General features: G+C 47.3%; 1 protein-coding gene across 3 annotated transcripts in view; it reads left to right on the top strand.

Moving 5' to 3' along the window:
* Positions 1-13,252: 13,252 nt before the first annotated feature.
* The window catches only part of XPO6 (exportin 6), a 107,364-nt gene continuing 105,077 nt past the window's right edge, over positions 13,253-15,539 (top strand). For all 3 annotated transcript variants that reach the window (XM_060031970.2, XM_060031969.2, XM_060031968.2), the window contains exon 1: positions 13,253-13,861. In XM_060031970.2, coding sequence (XP_059887953.1) covers positions 13,859-13,861 — 3 coding nt within the window. In that variant the 5' untranslated portion in view covers positions 13,253-13,858. The remainder of the gene's footprint in view (positions 13,862-15,539) is intronic.

Below are 15,539 nucleotides of genomic sequence, written 5' to 3'. Positions count from 1 at the left end.
AAATGCCCAGCTATGGTGGGCGATGTCTGTCCTAAAGTCCTCTATCCATGCAGGTGTGCCCAAAACATCAGCCCTCAGCCGTCTGCCACTGACCTTTAGTTTGTACAGTCCCCCTCGTTTCTGTCTCTGCAGCTCCTTTGGCCTCTTCTGGACCATCCTCAAGGCTCAGGGATCGTTCTGCTGTTCCCATACCCGCATTCTTTCCATCTGCCCTTGGGCTTCTCAAACCTCTTTCTGGGATATTGTTCCTTTCCCCACAAGAAGTTGAGTTCAGGGCCTCACCCTCAGAGACTTCCCAAACTCTCTTTTTTCATTACCTCTCCTCTGCCTCTCTCTTTTGTCCCATACCTCAGGGGAATATTTCTGATCTGAAGTTGGCAAGCCTCTATGTTTCTCCAGTTACGACTTAAGCTATTGGGACACAAAAGCCAGACTCATGGCTTTTTACCCACTCACATTCCTCTCTTGAGGTGACAAGCCCAGGTTTTGGCTTGACAGCAGGAAAGAAAAAAGAAAATATCAGGAAATTTTAAAAAACATAGGTTAATATCCCCAAAATATTGTCCTGCCATATTTTCAAGAAACTTCCCTGTGGTTGACACTATCTGGCATTCCTTACCTCCTTCCCTCTTGCTGTTGCCACTGTACAGCCTGGAAAAGCTAAAGATTTTCTTTCCCAGCCTCTCTTGCAGCTTAGGGAAGCTGTATTTCTCAGTTCTGGTCAATAAGATGAGAGCAGAAGACTGCTCAAGGTTTACGGGAAAGCTTTTATTTTATCCAAAAAAAGAGGCCAGGTGTGGCTGCCACCATCTCTTTCCCTCTGCTTCCTACTTAGAATGTGAACACAATGCCTGGAGCTGCAGCAGCCATCTTGCCACCATGAAGGCAAAGCTAAGAGAATCAGAGATGCCACCGACCCGTTGAGAAGCTGAGTTTACACAGCATCACTTATTTACTATTAAGCAAGAAAAATAAGTCCTCATTTTTATGTCTGTTTCTTGCTGCTGAAACCATTCCTAATGTATATACTATAACTTTATTTAAGTTAGCACAAATGGGTTTCTCTTTATTGTCATGACTGGTGCCCACACAGTGACAGTGTCTTGGATTCTGGGCCATGTGGATGCAAGAGTATTCCTAACTATCCTCCATCATGCTCAGCCCAGACCCAGCCAGCAGTTCTGTCCTGGTGGTCCCCATGCCAGGCTCTATGTTTCAAAGTGAGTCACATAAGTAAGTAAATTCTGCTGAGGGGTACTGAGTGGAAAACCTTGGTTCTTCAAGCAGGCTGAAGGGTGGAGATAGTCCACCAACTATTGTCAACCTCAGGACCCACCGTACTTCCTTGGCCCCCTTTTTGGGCAGCAGAGGCCATCATTCACTGGGTGTTTGAGGAAAATCCAGACTTGTCTACTAGAAGGCTTCTACAGGTGTGTCATGATACGTTGGGCAGGTTCGTGACTGCTCCAGAAGAAGGTGCCAGGCTGAGGTCTTCCTTTATGCAAGGGGAAATCCCTTTGCTAGTCCCTTCCTTCTGCATCCTTCTTCAACCGAAGTCATCAAGGCCTGAAAATAGAGGGTTGACAGAGTACAGATATGGTTGGTGTTTGGAGAATGTGTACTATCCAGAACTTCAAATCTGACTCCATCCAGCTCAAAAGTGATGGCCCAAGCCAAGCCAACCTAGAATAAGCCCTAGGACTCTTCCCAGAGCAATCCAAGAAGAAAACCTTTCTTTCCTTTAGAATCATTCCTGAGAGGGTGATAGTATGGAGGAACCAGGGTCCACCACTAGGGGAGAGCCTGTCCAAGAGCAAAGCAAAACCACAGAGATAGAGACCAAGGACATGGTAGGAGCTCCTGGATCAGGCTATGCCTGAAGACCACCTACACAGAAACTTCTAAGAATATATGTGGGGCTTCCCTGGTGGTGCAGTGGTTAAGAATCCGCCTGCCAATGCAGGGGACATGGGTTCGAGCCCTGGTCCGGGAAGATCCCACATGCCCCGGAGCAACTGAACCCGTGCACCACAACCACTGAGCCTGCGCTCTAGAGCCCGCGAGCCACAACTACTGAGCCCGTGTGCCACAACTACTGAAGCCCGTGCCTAGAGCCCGTGCTCCGCAATAAGAGAAGCCCACACACCGCAACAAAGAGTAGTCCCTGCTCGCCGCAACTAGAGAAAGCCCGTGTGCAGCAACGAAGACCCAAAACACAGCCAATAAATAAATAAATTAAAAGGAAAAAAGAATTATAAAAGGATATATGTGAATCAGAATATATCACTGTTTTCTTAAAGCCAGTTTGAATTGCTTTCTTTCATACAAAGTAAAAATGTCTTGAGAATTTCAGCTCATGAAGAACAGTGTGGCCTCTAGGCAGCGACTTAAGGCCCACATTGCCTGTTGTCAGATCCATTGCAATGCACTGATGACCAGAGCCTGATTCCAAAGTTCCCCTGGGAGAATCTGGGTGCATATAGCTCGTCTTGATGGTTCAGCTTTGCCTTGTCCCTGAGGCTTTCCCAGACCATTGGTTCCAGCCCAGAGCGCATCTCTCTGCTCTCCACGTTTGTCTGTGCAGTGCATTTGGCACTAAATTATGTGCCATCTCATCTGTTGTCCTTAGCTGGTCTTTAAATCTTGGCAAACTTGGGCTGCTTTTCAACTTCCTCTTTTTATGGGAACTCCTCCAGGCCAGGGGCTGGTTCTTATTGATTTCATTTTTCTACACAGCTTAGGGCTCTGCACACAGATGGAACTTTTGGGTGGCAGCATGGGACAATGGAAGATACCCTGGCTTTGAATCCTAGCTCTGCCACTTACTATCTGGGTGACCTTCAGCAAGTTACTTAACTGTTCTGAGCCTCATCAGGGCTATCGTGAACACTAAACAGTATAAAATGTCGTTCATTTGTTTCTTCATTCAATAAATACTTTTTTATAGAATTTATTTATTTATTTATTTTTGGCTGCGTTGGGTCTTTGTTGCTGCACGCAGGCTTTCTCTAGTTGCGGTGAGCGGGGGCTACTCTTCATTGTGGTGTGCGGCTTCTCATTGCAGTGGCTCCTCTTGCCGCAGAGCACGGGCTCTAGGTGTGCGGGCTCAGGAGTTGTGGCTCCCTGGCTCTAGAGCGCAGCCTCAGTAGTTGTGGTGCACGGGTTCAGTTGCTCCGCGGCATGTGGGGTCTTCCCAGACCAGGGCTCGAACCCGTGTCCCCTGCATCGGCAGGTGAACTCTCAACCACTGCGCCACCAGGGAAGCCCTGACAGACTTATTCTTGAAAGAAAAGTCAACAGCATAAAGATGTCGCTTCTTCCCAAGATGATCTGTATAATATATGCTATTGCAATTAAAAAAAAAAAAAACTCCATCTGTTCAGAGCTCACTAATTCTTTAAGGCTCAGCACAAATGCCATCACCTCCTACATGAAGCCCCCCAGTCAGAATGTATTGCTCAGTGTTCCTTGACCTTTATTCTGCTTTCAATCTTTCATTAGAATTGGTGGCAGATAGCTGTGACTCTCCCTTGTGTTGTTTTTTTTTTTTTGGCCGAGCCAGGCAGCTTGTGGGACCTTAGTTCCCTGACCAGGGATTAAACCTGGGCCCCCTGCAGTGGAACCATGGAGCCCTAACGACTGGACCACCAGGGAATACCCTGTGGCTCTCCCTTAAGAATGAGAACTTGAGGGCAAGGACTCTCTCCCACTTCTCTCCATGTATCAGGTTAGCAGGGTTCAAGGGAACGTTGGCCATGAGGCTTGGCAGGCCTGGAGCCACAGACTTTACCAGAGGTCAGGCACGTGCAGGCTTCGTCTGGAGTGCTGGAAGCAGCTTCCCAGGCCCTCTCCTGGTCTCCTTGTCCCTCTGCTGGCTGAGACCTTGGGCTTGCCGTCTGATTCTGCTTCTTGCTATCATTCTACTAGGACCTGTTGTTCGTTCCTGCTGTCCTAGAGTCTAAACTTGGCCAGTTCTGGGCACTATTTTTCATTCTGTGTATCAGGTCCTAGCAACTGGCCTGGCCTCTTTCTGCGAACTAAGTCACCTTAGTCTGTGCCTGGTTTGGGTTTGGAGTCTTCTGTCTCAAACAACAGTTTGGATTCATACCTCACACTGTACACCAAAATAAACTCTTAAGCAGATCAGAGATTTACCTGTTGTTGTTGGGTGTTCTTTTTAAAGCTATAAAAGTACTTGAAGAAAGCATGGACAGAGGCTTCCCTGGTGGTCCAGTGGCTAAGATTCCGCGTTCCCAATGCGGGGGAGGGGGGGTTCAATCCCTGGTCAGGGAACTAGATCCCACATGGCGCAGCTAAGGGTTCGCCTGCTGCAACTAAAGATCCCGCACGCAGCAACGGAGATCTTGTGTGTCGCAACTAAGACCCAGCGCAGCCAAATAAATAAATAAATATTAAAAAAAAAAAAAGAAAGAAAGCATGGACAAATTCCTTCAAACATTGGCACGGTAGCATCTTTGCGAAGTATGGCTCAAAATCCAGAAATCATAAAAGACTGATTAATTCAAGTATAAAAAATAAATTTAAAACTTCTTGGAAAATTAAAACCATAAGCAAAATCAAAAGACACATGACAATCTGGGGAAAATACCTGCAAGTCAGTATCACAAATAGTTTATCTCCTAATTACATAAAGAACTCCTGGAAATGTAGGCAAGAGTCCAACAATTCAATGGCAAAAAGGGGCAAAGTACATAAATTGACAGTTCACAAAAAAATTGTGATGGCACCTCTCAGTTTGGCAAAAAAATTCAGAAGCTTGACAATATATCCTGCTGGCCAGTCTATGTGGAAATAGCTACTCTCTGTGTAGCTTAGAGCAGTACACAACTCCTCTGGAGGGTGATTTGGCACCGTCCATCAGAAACATCTTTTGACCCAGCAATTCTACTTCTGTGAATTTATTCTATGGACACTCTGGCACACTTATGTATGTAGATGCACAAGGTTTTTATTATTTAGTTATTTATTTATTTTGGCTGTGTCGGGTCTTAGATGTGGCACACAGGATCTTTTGTTGCAGTGCGTGCGGGCTCTTGGTTTCGGCTCGCGGGCTTCTCTCTAGTTGTGGCGCATGGGCTTAGTTGCCCCGTGGCATGTGGGATCTTAGTTCCCAGACCGGGGATCTAACCCGTGTGCCCTGCGTTGGAAGGCGGATTCTTAACCACTGGACCACCAGGGAAGTCCCCAAGATTATTTTTTACAGTATTGATTTTGTTAGTAAAAGAATGGAAAACATATTATCTTGGGTCACATGCTTAACCCTGACATGGAGTCAGTCCACCCAAACTTTAAACACTGAGAGTGGAGGAGAGGTACCTTCTGAGCAAAACTGAGGTTATCAGAAGAAGGGACAGGAAAAAAATAGGAGTCCCTTGTGTCATTTATGTTCTTCCAGTGTAACAAGATGGAGACAACTTCCTTCATCAGAACGTTCCAGAGCAAACAGAGATGATATGACACTTGTGGTAAGATTTCAAGATGTGTTCAGGTAACCAGAGATGGTGGCTAAACCACCTTTTAAGGAGGGCAAGTTCTGTTGACATGAGGGCCCTTTGCTTTGCTGAGCAAATGATGAGTGTGCATATGCAAATATGGGGTAGCATCCAGGGCAATGATAAGTCTCCTTTCTGTATAATAGTGAGGAGAGAAACTTGAGATTTGGAATGAAATTCTGCAGGGAGAGAAATGAACTAGACTGCCAGGCACTATGAGAGATGATGGGCTAAAGAAAAAACGAGCCAGTAGCAGTTTTGCTGATGAAGGATTGTAGAAAAAAGCAGAGTGTGAATGAAGGTTTTAGGTTGTTTGCAATGGGGTGTGTGATGTAAGTCTCCTCTTCTGTATCCTTATGAAATCTTTAGTAAAGATGGGTCCTTGTTGCTTTGGTGCACGGTTACTCTGTTGAGGATGGCGCTGCCCCAGCAGCATTAGAAACACGTGGGCTGTTTTTACTGGCCACAATGGCTGCTGGGGGTGAGGGCATGGTCATTACTGTCTCGGTGGCCAGGATCATACTAACTGGTGAGATGTTTCTCACACACGGCCAGTCGCACCCCATTGGAAACACTGCTTTGGTGTGAGTCAATTGTTTTGGGAAATTTGAAGACGTTTTGGGTTTTGCATCCAGGTTGATGTAAGGCAAAAAGCAGAGCACACAGGAGCCAGAGGACAAAGACACAGCTGACACCTGGGTTACACCTGAATATAAGACTTTTGATTACAGGGACTTCCCTGGTGGTGCAGTGGTTAAGAATCCGCCTGCCAATGCAGGGGACACAGGTTCAAGCCCTGGTCTGGGACGATCCCACATGCCACAGAGCAACTAAGCCTGTGCACCACAACTACTGAGCCTGCACTCTAGAGCTTGCAAGCCACAACTACGGAGCCCGCGTGCCACTACTGCTGAAGCCCACGTGCTACAACCACTGAAGCCCGCGTACCTAGAGCCTGTGCTCTGCAACAAGAGAAGCCACTGCTGTGAGAAGCCCGCGCACCACAAGAGAGTAGCCCCTGCTCACCGCAACTAGAGAAAGCCCGCGCGCAGCAACAAAGACCTAACGCAGCCAAAAATAAATTAAAAAAATAAATTTATAAAAAAAAGACTTTAAAAAAAAAGACTTTTGATTATATTGTAGCTACATCACTTAATTTCTCTTTTTATATCTTCCTTCATTAAAGCCCTAGATTTATTTCCTCTTTGTTGTCTGCTTCATAATAAATTGCCCTTTTCTTTTTAAAATTAAAAAAAAAATTTTTTTTTTTGGGCCAGAGCACCGCACAGCCTGTGGGATCTTAGTTCCCTGACCAGCAATCAAACCCATGCCATCGGCAGTGAAAGCCTGGAGTCCTAACCACTGGACCGCCAGGGAATTCCCATAAGGTGTCCTTTTAATTTTCTGCATTTTACATTTTTTCCCGTTAGGTCTAATCTGCATATAAAATAGAGATATTTTGCACTCAATTTGTATTCATTTGTCCACAGACCAGGGCTCATCTTCTCTTTTGTCGGCACCATATTTTTGGAACCATTTATGATCTTTTATTACCCTCACCATTTTCGTTAGCTATTAAAAAAGTAATTATTTATGGATTTCCTAAATTTAGATGTTGTTTGGGAAATAACTTAGGTAAAAATAACTCTTACACACAATGTTCAGAATTGAGGTATTGCAACTTCACAGATTTTTTCTATTAATAATACATATGCCCTGCTTCATTTTTCCAAAGTTTGCCAGGTCAACAGAAATCCATTTCAACAACTAGCTAACGGTGAAGGTGGAGCTGGGGGTTGGGCTTGAGCTGAAGGGTCTCTGATCTGAAGGTTGCGGGGGCTCAGTGAAGCTGTAGGAGGCCTGGGTGTGTCTTGAGGTTGGATGGTCTTGATCTTGCATGATGTGAGCCTCAGGCACTTTCTGTCTTTTAAGGACACAGTCAACAGACAATTAACCAGGTCTCCTGTCAAGGGATTGCCCAGTGGTTGACTGGGGTTGTGGACAACTGGTTTTTCATAGTCCTACAAGAAAGGAGCTGTGATGGCTCCTTATGGGCTCCCTTAAAGGGCAGACTCTTACTATAGTGTTCTGGTTATGGATAGTTGCAGGTTCTGGGCATGTATTGTTGTCTCCCAAAACCTAATGAATTAAAACAACAACTTATTATCTGTCACAGTTCTGCAGATTGACCAGGCCTAGCTGGGTGGTTCTCATTTGGGGCCTTTCATGCAGTTGTAGGCAGACAGGTGCTGGGCCTGGAGTCTTCCCAAGTCATGATTGGGCTCAACCATCCAAGATGGCCTCTTCCCTTACATGGCTGGTGCCTCCCCTGGGCCAGCTGTGATGGATGAAAGCTGGTCAGGCAACACTCTCTTTCTTCCCACCGTCTTTCCATGTGGCTAGCCAGAATTTCCTCGCAGCGTGGCATTCTTACATAATTGGACTTCTTACATGGTGGCTGACTTGCCCCAGAGGGAATATTCCATGAAACCTGGGTAAAAGCTATAAGCTTTCTAAGATCTAACTTTGGAAGTCATGCTCCCTTCCACTCCAATTCATTGGTCAGAATTGAATTCCCAGGGCCAGCCCAGGTTCAAGGGCAGGGGACTACATAAGCCTAAGAATACTGACAGATATGACTCAGAGGGGGCTCATCTTTGCACACATGGTCATGTGTACCAGTCAGGAAAGGCCAGGTTATGCTGCAGTAACAAACTACCTCAAAATCTCAGTGCCTCAAAACACAAAATTTATTTATTGCTTGTTCTGCTGGTCTGGTGTGGGTCTGGAAGGGGTTCTGTCCCATGTAGTCACTCATCTCATGGTACCACAATTTCAACATGGTGCCTCAGGGTTTACTATGGCAGGGGAGAGCAGAATGGAAGGGAATTGCCCAGGCAAGGAAATGCTCTGGCCCAGAAGTGACATGGGTCACTTCCACTCAGTTGGCATCATCCTACCCAACTGCAAGGAATAGGGACATGTAATCCTCCCCTGTACTTGGAAGAGAACAGGGGGAGATATTGCTGGACACTAGGGGTCTGTCCCCCATGATGCTGTACCCATGGATGATTCCTGTTGGATATTTCTGGTGGATGTTACAACTAGTTAAGTCTTCAGACAATATTTCTCCGATATCATATTAATGACTGTTTATTAACTGCCCTTTATTCCACATGAGGAGGACACTTGGTAGGAGACATGTGAGTTTGGTCTTTGGGATGAGTAGGATTTTGAAAGGGAGGAAAAGGGATTAGGAAAATGTCATTCTAAAAGGTTGAACAACCTAAGCATAGGCTCAGAGACATGAAAGAGGCTGCTGTTTTCCAGGAGCCATGAGGATTCTAGCTAGGTGAGAGAGAGGAGATTGAAAGGAGGACTGGAACTAGGATGGAGATAGTAATTAATAACTAAAATGATTGAAAATCTTTTAATATGCCAGACATAGTTCTAAATACTGCATGGTGCTCTGCTGGGTCTCTTCCATTTCCCCTTCTCTACCTAACCCTGGGTCCAGGAGGTTGGCCTCTATGAACTGTATCACCAGCCTCCCTTGGTCTCTGGCTTCTAGTTGGATTTATGCAAAGGGGAGCCGCAGCAGGAGAGAGAGGGAGGGAAGAGAGTGAGGTCAGTGTATTTATTCCACTGGCCTCCTCCCTGCAGGATCACCTTGGCTGGATGCTTCCTTCAGCTGCTCTCACATGATTCTCCCTTGCCAGATTCTGGCAACCATTCCTCCTCTAGCCCCTCTAGGCCTAGGGGTACCAGTAGTCCTGCTGTTACTAGACCCGGGGTATTGCATTATCCTTTGTAGGGTTTCCCTACAAAAACCCCTTTTGAAACACCCCTTTGTCAATTCTTCAAATCTGAATTAGAGTTTCTTGATAGAACCTGACTGACACAGGTACCTACCTGGCCAGTTAGGTACTGGTGTTTTTCCCATTTGATGGATGAGGAAACTGAGGTACAGAGAGTTTAAGTGACTTGTTCAAGGCCACACAGCTAGTAAGAGGCAGAGTAAAGACTCAACCCAGAGACTCTGGTTACAGAGTTTCAAAGACTGTCAAAGGCCTTGAATGACAGGTTAAAGAGAGTGTGTTCCCATCACCTATAGAGGGTGCCAGACACTCACCCTTTTTCCCCTTCTTTCATTAAAGTCCATATTGAGTGCTACCGCTAACACCTATGTCTTTTGAGAAACTAACATGTTTCTTCATCTGCAAAATGGGAGAATTCTCCAGGTTCTAACAGCCTGGCAGAATTGTGGTGGGGCTCAGAGAGATCTTGGCCATTGAAAGAGCTATTGTGGAGCTTGGGATGGAGCATGTGACCAAGGTCCAGCCAATCAGAGCATCATATTCCCCCTGGTTGCAGTGATTGGTTCAGGAGCGATCCAATGAAAGCCAATGGGATTATATTCCTGGAACATTTGTAGGAGAGGTATACTCTCTTCTCTACCAGGCTTCAACCTGGGAGAAGATAAAGCCTGGGTATGTAGGGCCCACCATGTGGACTGCCAGAACCAAGGAAGCAGAACCAAGAAATGGAGAAAAACTGAGTTCTATGACATCACTTCAGATCCAGAATCCAGCCATGTCTAAAATCCAAGCGACCATTTGGATCTCTCCCTGAGACAATATAGTCCCTTTTTTCCATATGATAGTTAGAATTCCAACTCTAGAGTCCCAACTTTGTCACTTGCAGTGGAAAGAGTCTTGGCACAGTACAAGACAGCTTGGAGTGGGAAGAGGAGTTGGGGACACTGCAGCAGTCAGGTGAACTTCTATTTATCCAGCAAGACCCAACTAAAACGTTACAATTTCTGTTTAGCCTCCCAACTACTCCCCCTGTCATAGCTAGAAGGCTTGTACACACCTCTGTTATAGCACCTGTCACACTATACTGTAATTTTGGGTGGCTGTTTCCACCATGAGGCAGTGAACAATTTGCCTGAATCTTATTCATTTTGGAACTCTTAGGTTTTGCAAAAGGTCTGGCAGAAAGTTAATACTAACTCATTGAATGTTGAACAAATAACTGAATGAATGAGACCAAGGCAGTAGCAATAGGAATGGTCAGGAGGAGATGGATGGGGGCCATCCCTGCAGTGCCAACAAAAAGTAATAGCAGTCTTAAATCTTTTTTTGGAATAGACAGGCCTGAGATTAATATTAATAACAGAATGTTATTTAGTTGACTTGGACAAAATCCCTGGAGTAAAATTAATAATAGCTGTGATTTATTGCATGCCTTATGTGCTAGACGTTTTGTGTACATTAAATTTAATCTTCACTCTAGCCTGGCAAAGGAGGTATGATGGACGTGTGGTGACTCCAACAAGTCCACTTTATTCTGGGGAATTGAAATCAGCCCAAGGGGAGGATTCTTTAAGTCAATTATAGCAATTCCATCTTCCTCCACATGGCTAGTTCAGGGATGGGCAGGCCTGGGTCAATTAGGACCGGTAGGATAAAGCTTACTGCCATGAGATAGGACATGAGAAAAGGTGCTCTCTCTTGCTGGATGTGAACAGGGAATTTTGTGGCCCTGGCTGGCCCTGGCAGCCATCTTGAGGACAAGGCTGATACATGGAGGACTGCAGAGCCGAGAAAATCCTAGAGGAATGGATCCAGGGCTCCCATCACTCCCAGCCTGAAGCTGACTTATTTCTGGTTTTCCAGTCATGGGAGTTATGCGAGCCAAAGGCATACCTCTTATTGAGGGTGGGTTGACTTTCTGTTATTTAATCCAATCACACGGTGAGAAAATTAAGACTTGCTCAATGTATCTCAGCTAGCAGTAAGAGCGGGGTTTCCCGCTTCAAATCTGTCTCATCCTAAAGCCTTTGCTCATCTCACTAAACTGAGCCAAGAAAGGCCAAGTCACCTGGCATGGATCCTGATTCATCTGTTTATCTTCTTTAAAAATATATATATATTTATTTGGCTGCACCCGTTCTTAGTTGTGGCACTCTCCGGAGTCTTAACCACTGGGCCACCAGGGAAGTCCCTGTTTATCTTCTGAGATGGCTTCTCTTGTACATGCAGTTTATGCTGCCTAGGAGATTCTATGTCCCCTCTCTTTGCCTAGCAAACTACAACATGTCTTCCAGGCCACAGCTAAATAAAAGTCACTTCCTGACTGCCTCTCCATCCCAACCCCCAAGATTAGCTTATATCCCTTGGCTATTAACTCTCAAGTGGTTTGTATTTTACTTTAATGCTCTTATTACAATTGTAAGTGATGACTTATTATTATTTTTTTAATTAATTAATTTTATTTATTTATTTATTTTTGGCTGTGTTGGGTCTTTGTTGCTGCGCGCGGGCTTTCTCTAGTTGCGGCGAGCAGGGTCTACTCTTCGTTGCGGTGCCTGGCTTCTCATTGCGGTGGCTCTCTTGTTGCGGAGCATGCGCTCTAGGCACGTGGGCTTCCGTAGTTGTGGCTCGCGGGCTGTAGAGTGCAGGCTCAGTAGTTGTGGCGCAGGGGCTTCTTTGCTCCGCGGCATGTGGGAAATTCCCGGACGGGGGCTTGAACCCTTGTCCCCTGCATTGGCAGGCGGATTCTTAACCATTGCACCACCAGGGAAGCCCGACTTATTTTGTAATACTTTTAAAATAATTTGTTTCTCTATTCCATAAGGGCCCAAGTGTGTCTGTTTTGCTCAGCACTGAATCCTTGGAACAGTGGTTGTCACTTAGTGGGCAACAATATTTGATGAAAGAGTAAACGAAAGTGGTTGCTTTCTGTAGCCATGAGTTATATCAGCAGTTCTCCAAGGGTGATCCTGCAGCACAAGCATCACCTGGGAACTTGTTAGAAGTGTAAATCATGAGCTTCTACTGATTAGAAGCTCTAGGAGTGGGGAACGGCAATCAGTGTTTTAACAGTCCCTCCAGGTGATTCTGGTTCATGCTGGAGTTTGAAAGCCACTATACAGATTTGCTATCCAGCCTATGCACGCTAGCAGCACCTCTGCTGCCTGGGATTGTTTCTTGCTTCTATTTCTTAAACTCAGCACTTTCACAAGTAAGGTGGTTGGAGGAAAGGAACAGGAACCCAACGCATCTTTGCCCTCTGAGATCCTCTGCAGTTGCTGTTCCTTCGACTTTGATCACACTTCCCGCTACTGACTTTATCCTTCAGGCCTCAGTTTACATTTCCATCCCTCCCTTCCATTTTCTATCTCTGGACCCTGCGTGTTTGTTGCGTTCATTTCACTCACAGCACTCCTCGTTTCTTACAATTAATTTATTCACTTGCTCTCTACTTGCTGCTTATCTGCCTCCTTGAGGGCAGAGACTACAGTAGTCTTGTTTACTACACTAGTCCGAGCACCCACAGCGGCGCCAGGTCCACGGCAGGGCTAAAATGTGTGGGCTGAATGGATGTAAGTTCCACAAGGGCAGAGGCTGTGTGCCGCCGACTTCTAGCCGGGTACTGGGCACGCAGAAGGCGCTCCATGAAGATACGGGGAATGAATGAGCGCAGGAAACGAAAGAGAAATCGACACTTTACCAAGGTGGCAGGTCCGGTACCCTTTACCAACATGGCCGCCGGCCCGCGTGGACTGGCGGAGGGCGCCGGGCGCTGGGCGGGGCCGAATGGGGGCGGTGCCAGAGGGAGCCGTCAGGTGCGGCCCCGCCCCGCACCCCCCCGGGCCTCCGCCCGCTCGATTCCGGATTGGTCCGGTTCCAGCGCCGCAGCCCGGCGGCCGCGCCGTGGGGCCGCGCCGGGCACTCGCCACTTCCGGCGCGTTGGGGCTGTTGGTTGGGGGTGGCCGCGCGGCGCGAGCGGGCAGCACTGGAGCGGGCTTGCGCAGGGATGCTCCGGGGGGCGGCGGCGGCGGCCGTGTGGGCTGAGGCGGCAAGGATAGCTCGGGCCCTCGGGCCTTTCCCCTGAGCCGGCCGCTCGGGCTGCGCCGCCGAGGCCCATTCAGCGTCCGCCCCTTCAGCCTCGGGGTCGGGCCCACCGCCACTTCTGAACGCGGGGGCCGGGGAGCCCCTGCCTGGGCCCGGAGCCTCCCACTGGGGGTCGGGCCCGGGCGGGGGGCCCCGAGCCGCTGCTCTCCTCGCCGGCCTCCGAGCCCCATTTCCTGCTTTTTCAGTTTCCTTGCGGAGGGGCGGGTGGGTCTGGATGAATTGTTCCGGGGGTCCCCGATGAGGCGGGCCAGGGGGCCGCGCTCTTTGTAGAGGGTCCCCGCGGGGCCCGGGTGGGGAGGCGGTTGTCTTTGCATGGGTGGGGGACTTCCCGAGCCTGCCGGGACCATGACCTGAACTGTGCGAGCGGGACGTGTCCGAAGCCCGAGAGCTAGCTCACCTGAGCCGCCCTCTCCCCCAGCCAGCATGGTAAGTGGGGTCGGAGCCCCTTCTCTCCCGGGTGCCGGGTCTGAGAGGTGGGAGCGGGCCCGGGACTGCTGAGCCATCGCTTCTCCCCGGGGCGGGGAGAGGCGCGTGCCGAGCCCGACAGTGACACATGCGTGCAGGGTTTGCAGCAGGGCTCTGAGCTCCCATCCCCCCTCCCCCTCGGGATCGCTCAGAACTGGGAGGGACCTGGACGCCGAGCGGACACAACCCTTGCATCTGGTGTTTGCCTCTCTTACATTGTAGCAGCTCATCATGATGGTAGCTATCATTTATTTATTGAGTGCTTACTATGTGCCAGGCGCTGTGCTAAAGTGATTGACGTGTGTTATTTAATTAGCACACCAGCCCTGTGTTCTGAAGTGGGGACACTGAGGCACAGAGCAGCTAATTACCCAGCTCAAGGTCACTCTTAAGTAACAGTGGCAAGATTTGAACCCAGGCAGTCTTGATTTCAGAGTTCCTATTTGATAGAACACACTTCACAGAGCTGGAGGGGGTCTTGCTGTAGGTTTATATACGGGACAGCTGAGAGGGTTTGTGGTTTTCAGAGGTCACTTACCTAGATCATAGGAACTAGGAATCAAAGTCAGGAATTGGCCTATTCTTTTGACACCCGTTCTGCCTTTCTTTCTGCTACATGCTCTGGCCTTTTCCCTGGTAGTGCCTGGAGAACTCTTCATCTTTCTAGATCTAGTTCAGAAGCCACTTCTGAAGATAACATTCCACATTTTCCAGACCCAAAGGCACTGTCAGTACTTCCTTAGGTTTGTGCGGTCACATCTGTTTTTAAGCATTTGTCTTATTGTTATTGTTATTGTCTATTGCAGTAGACTCAGTACTCTCAAAGATGAAATTGTCTGAACTTTTATCTGCCCCAGCTTTTGGAACGTAGTAAGCCCACTGGGGTGGTTGCCTGGCCTGTGTTTGACCACTTCCAGTTACAGAAGTGTTCTTAAGGTTGCCCATTTTACGTCTTCCACACTAGTGGTCTAGTAGAGAAGGGGATGCAGGGGGGGATTACATCTGTAATATAACTGTTCAGGCCAGTGGGGTTTTCAGAAGTTTCAAGGGGCCTGTGGGTTATGTGTTAGGTTCTGGGCGGAGAAAGAAGACCTAAGGCATAGCCCTTGCCTTCGTGGGGCTTACAACCAGTCAGATAAAATGCACCATTAATGCCAAGCAGCACTGTATAATAGATACTGTATGTAGGATAGTGGCAGATCAGTTAAGCTCTCTGAGTCCCAGTTTCCTCAGCTATAAAATGTGGAGACAGGGATTTTCTAATGAATAATCTAAAGGTATGAGGTATAATATTTAGTGAACGATGAAAGTAGTATTCAGTAATCCTTCATTGATTCTTTCAATGAATTTTTTTTAATAGTGGTAAAATATATGTGACGTAATATTTACCATTTTAACCATTTTTAAGTGTATAGTTCAGTAGCATTAAGTACATTCACATTGTGTGCGTCCATCCCCAGAACTGTTTTCATCTTGTAAAACTGAAACTGTACCCATTAAACAGTAACTCTCATTCCCTTCCCTGTCCCCTAGTGACCACTATTCTACTTTCTGTCTCTATGAATTTGACTACTCTAGGTCCCTCATATAAATGGAATTGTACAGTTTTTGTCTTTTTGTGACTGGCTCATTTCACTTA

The sequence above is a fragment of the Delphinus delphis genome, chromosome 15 (genome assembly GCF_949987515.2).
Source record: "Delphinus delphis chromosome 15, mDelDel1.2, whole genome shotgun sequence".
Taxonomy (NCBI): Eukaryota; Metazoa; Chordata; class Mammalia; order Artiodactyla; family Delphinidae; genus Delphinus; species Delphinus delphis.
This window is presented reverse-complemented; position numbering and strand designations above follow the sequence as displayed.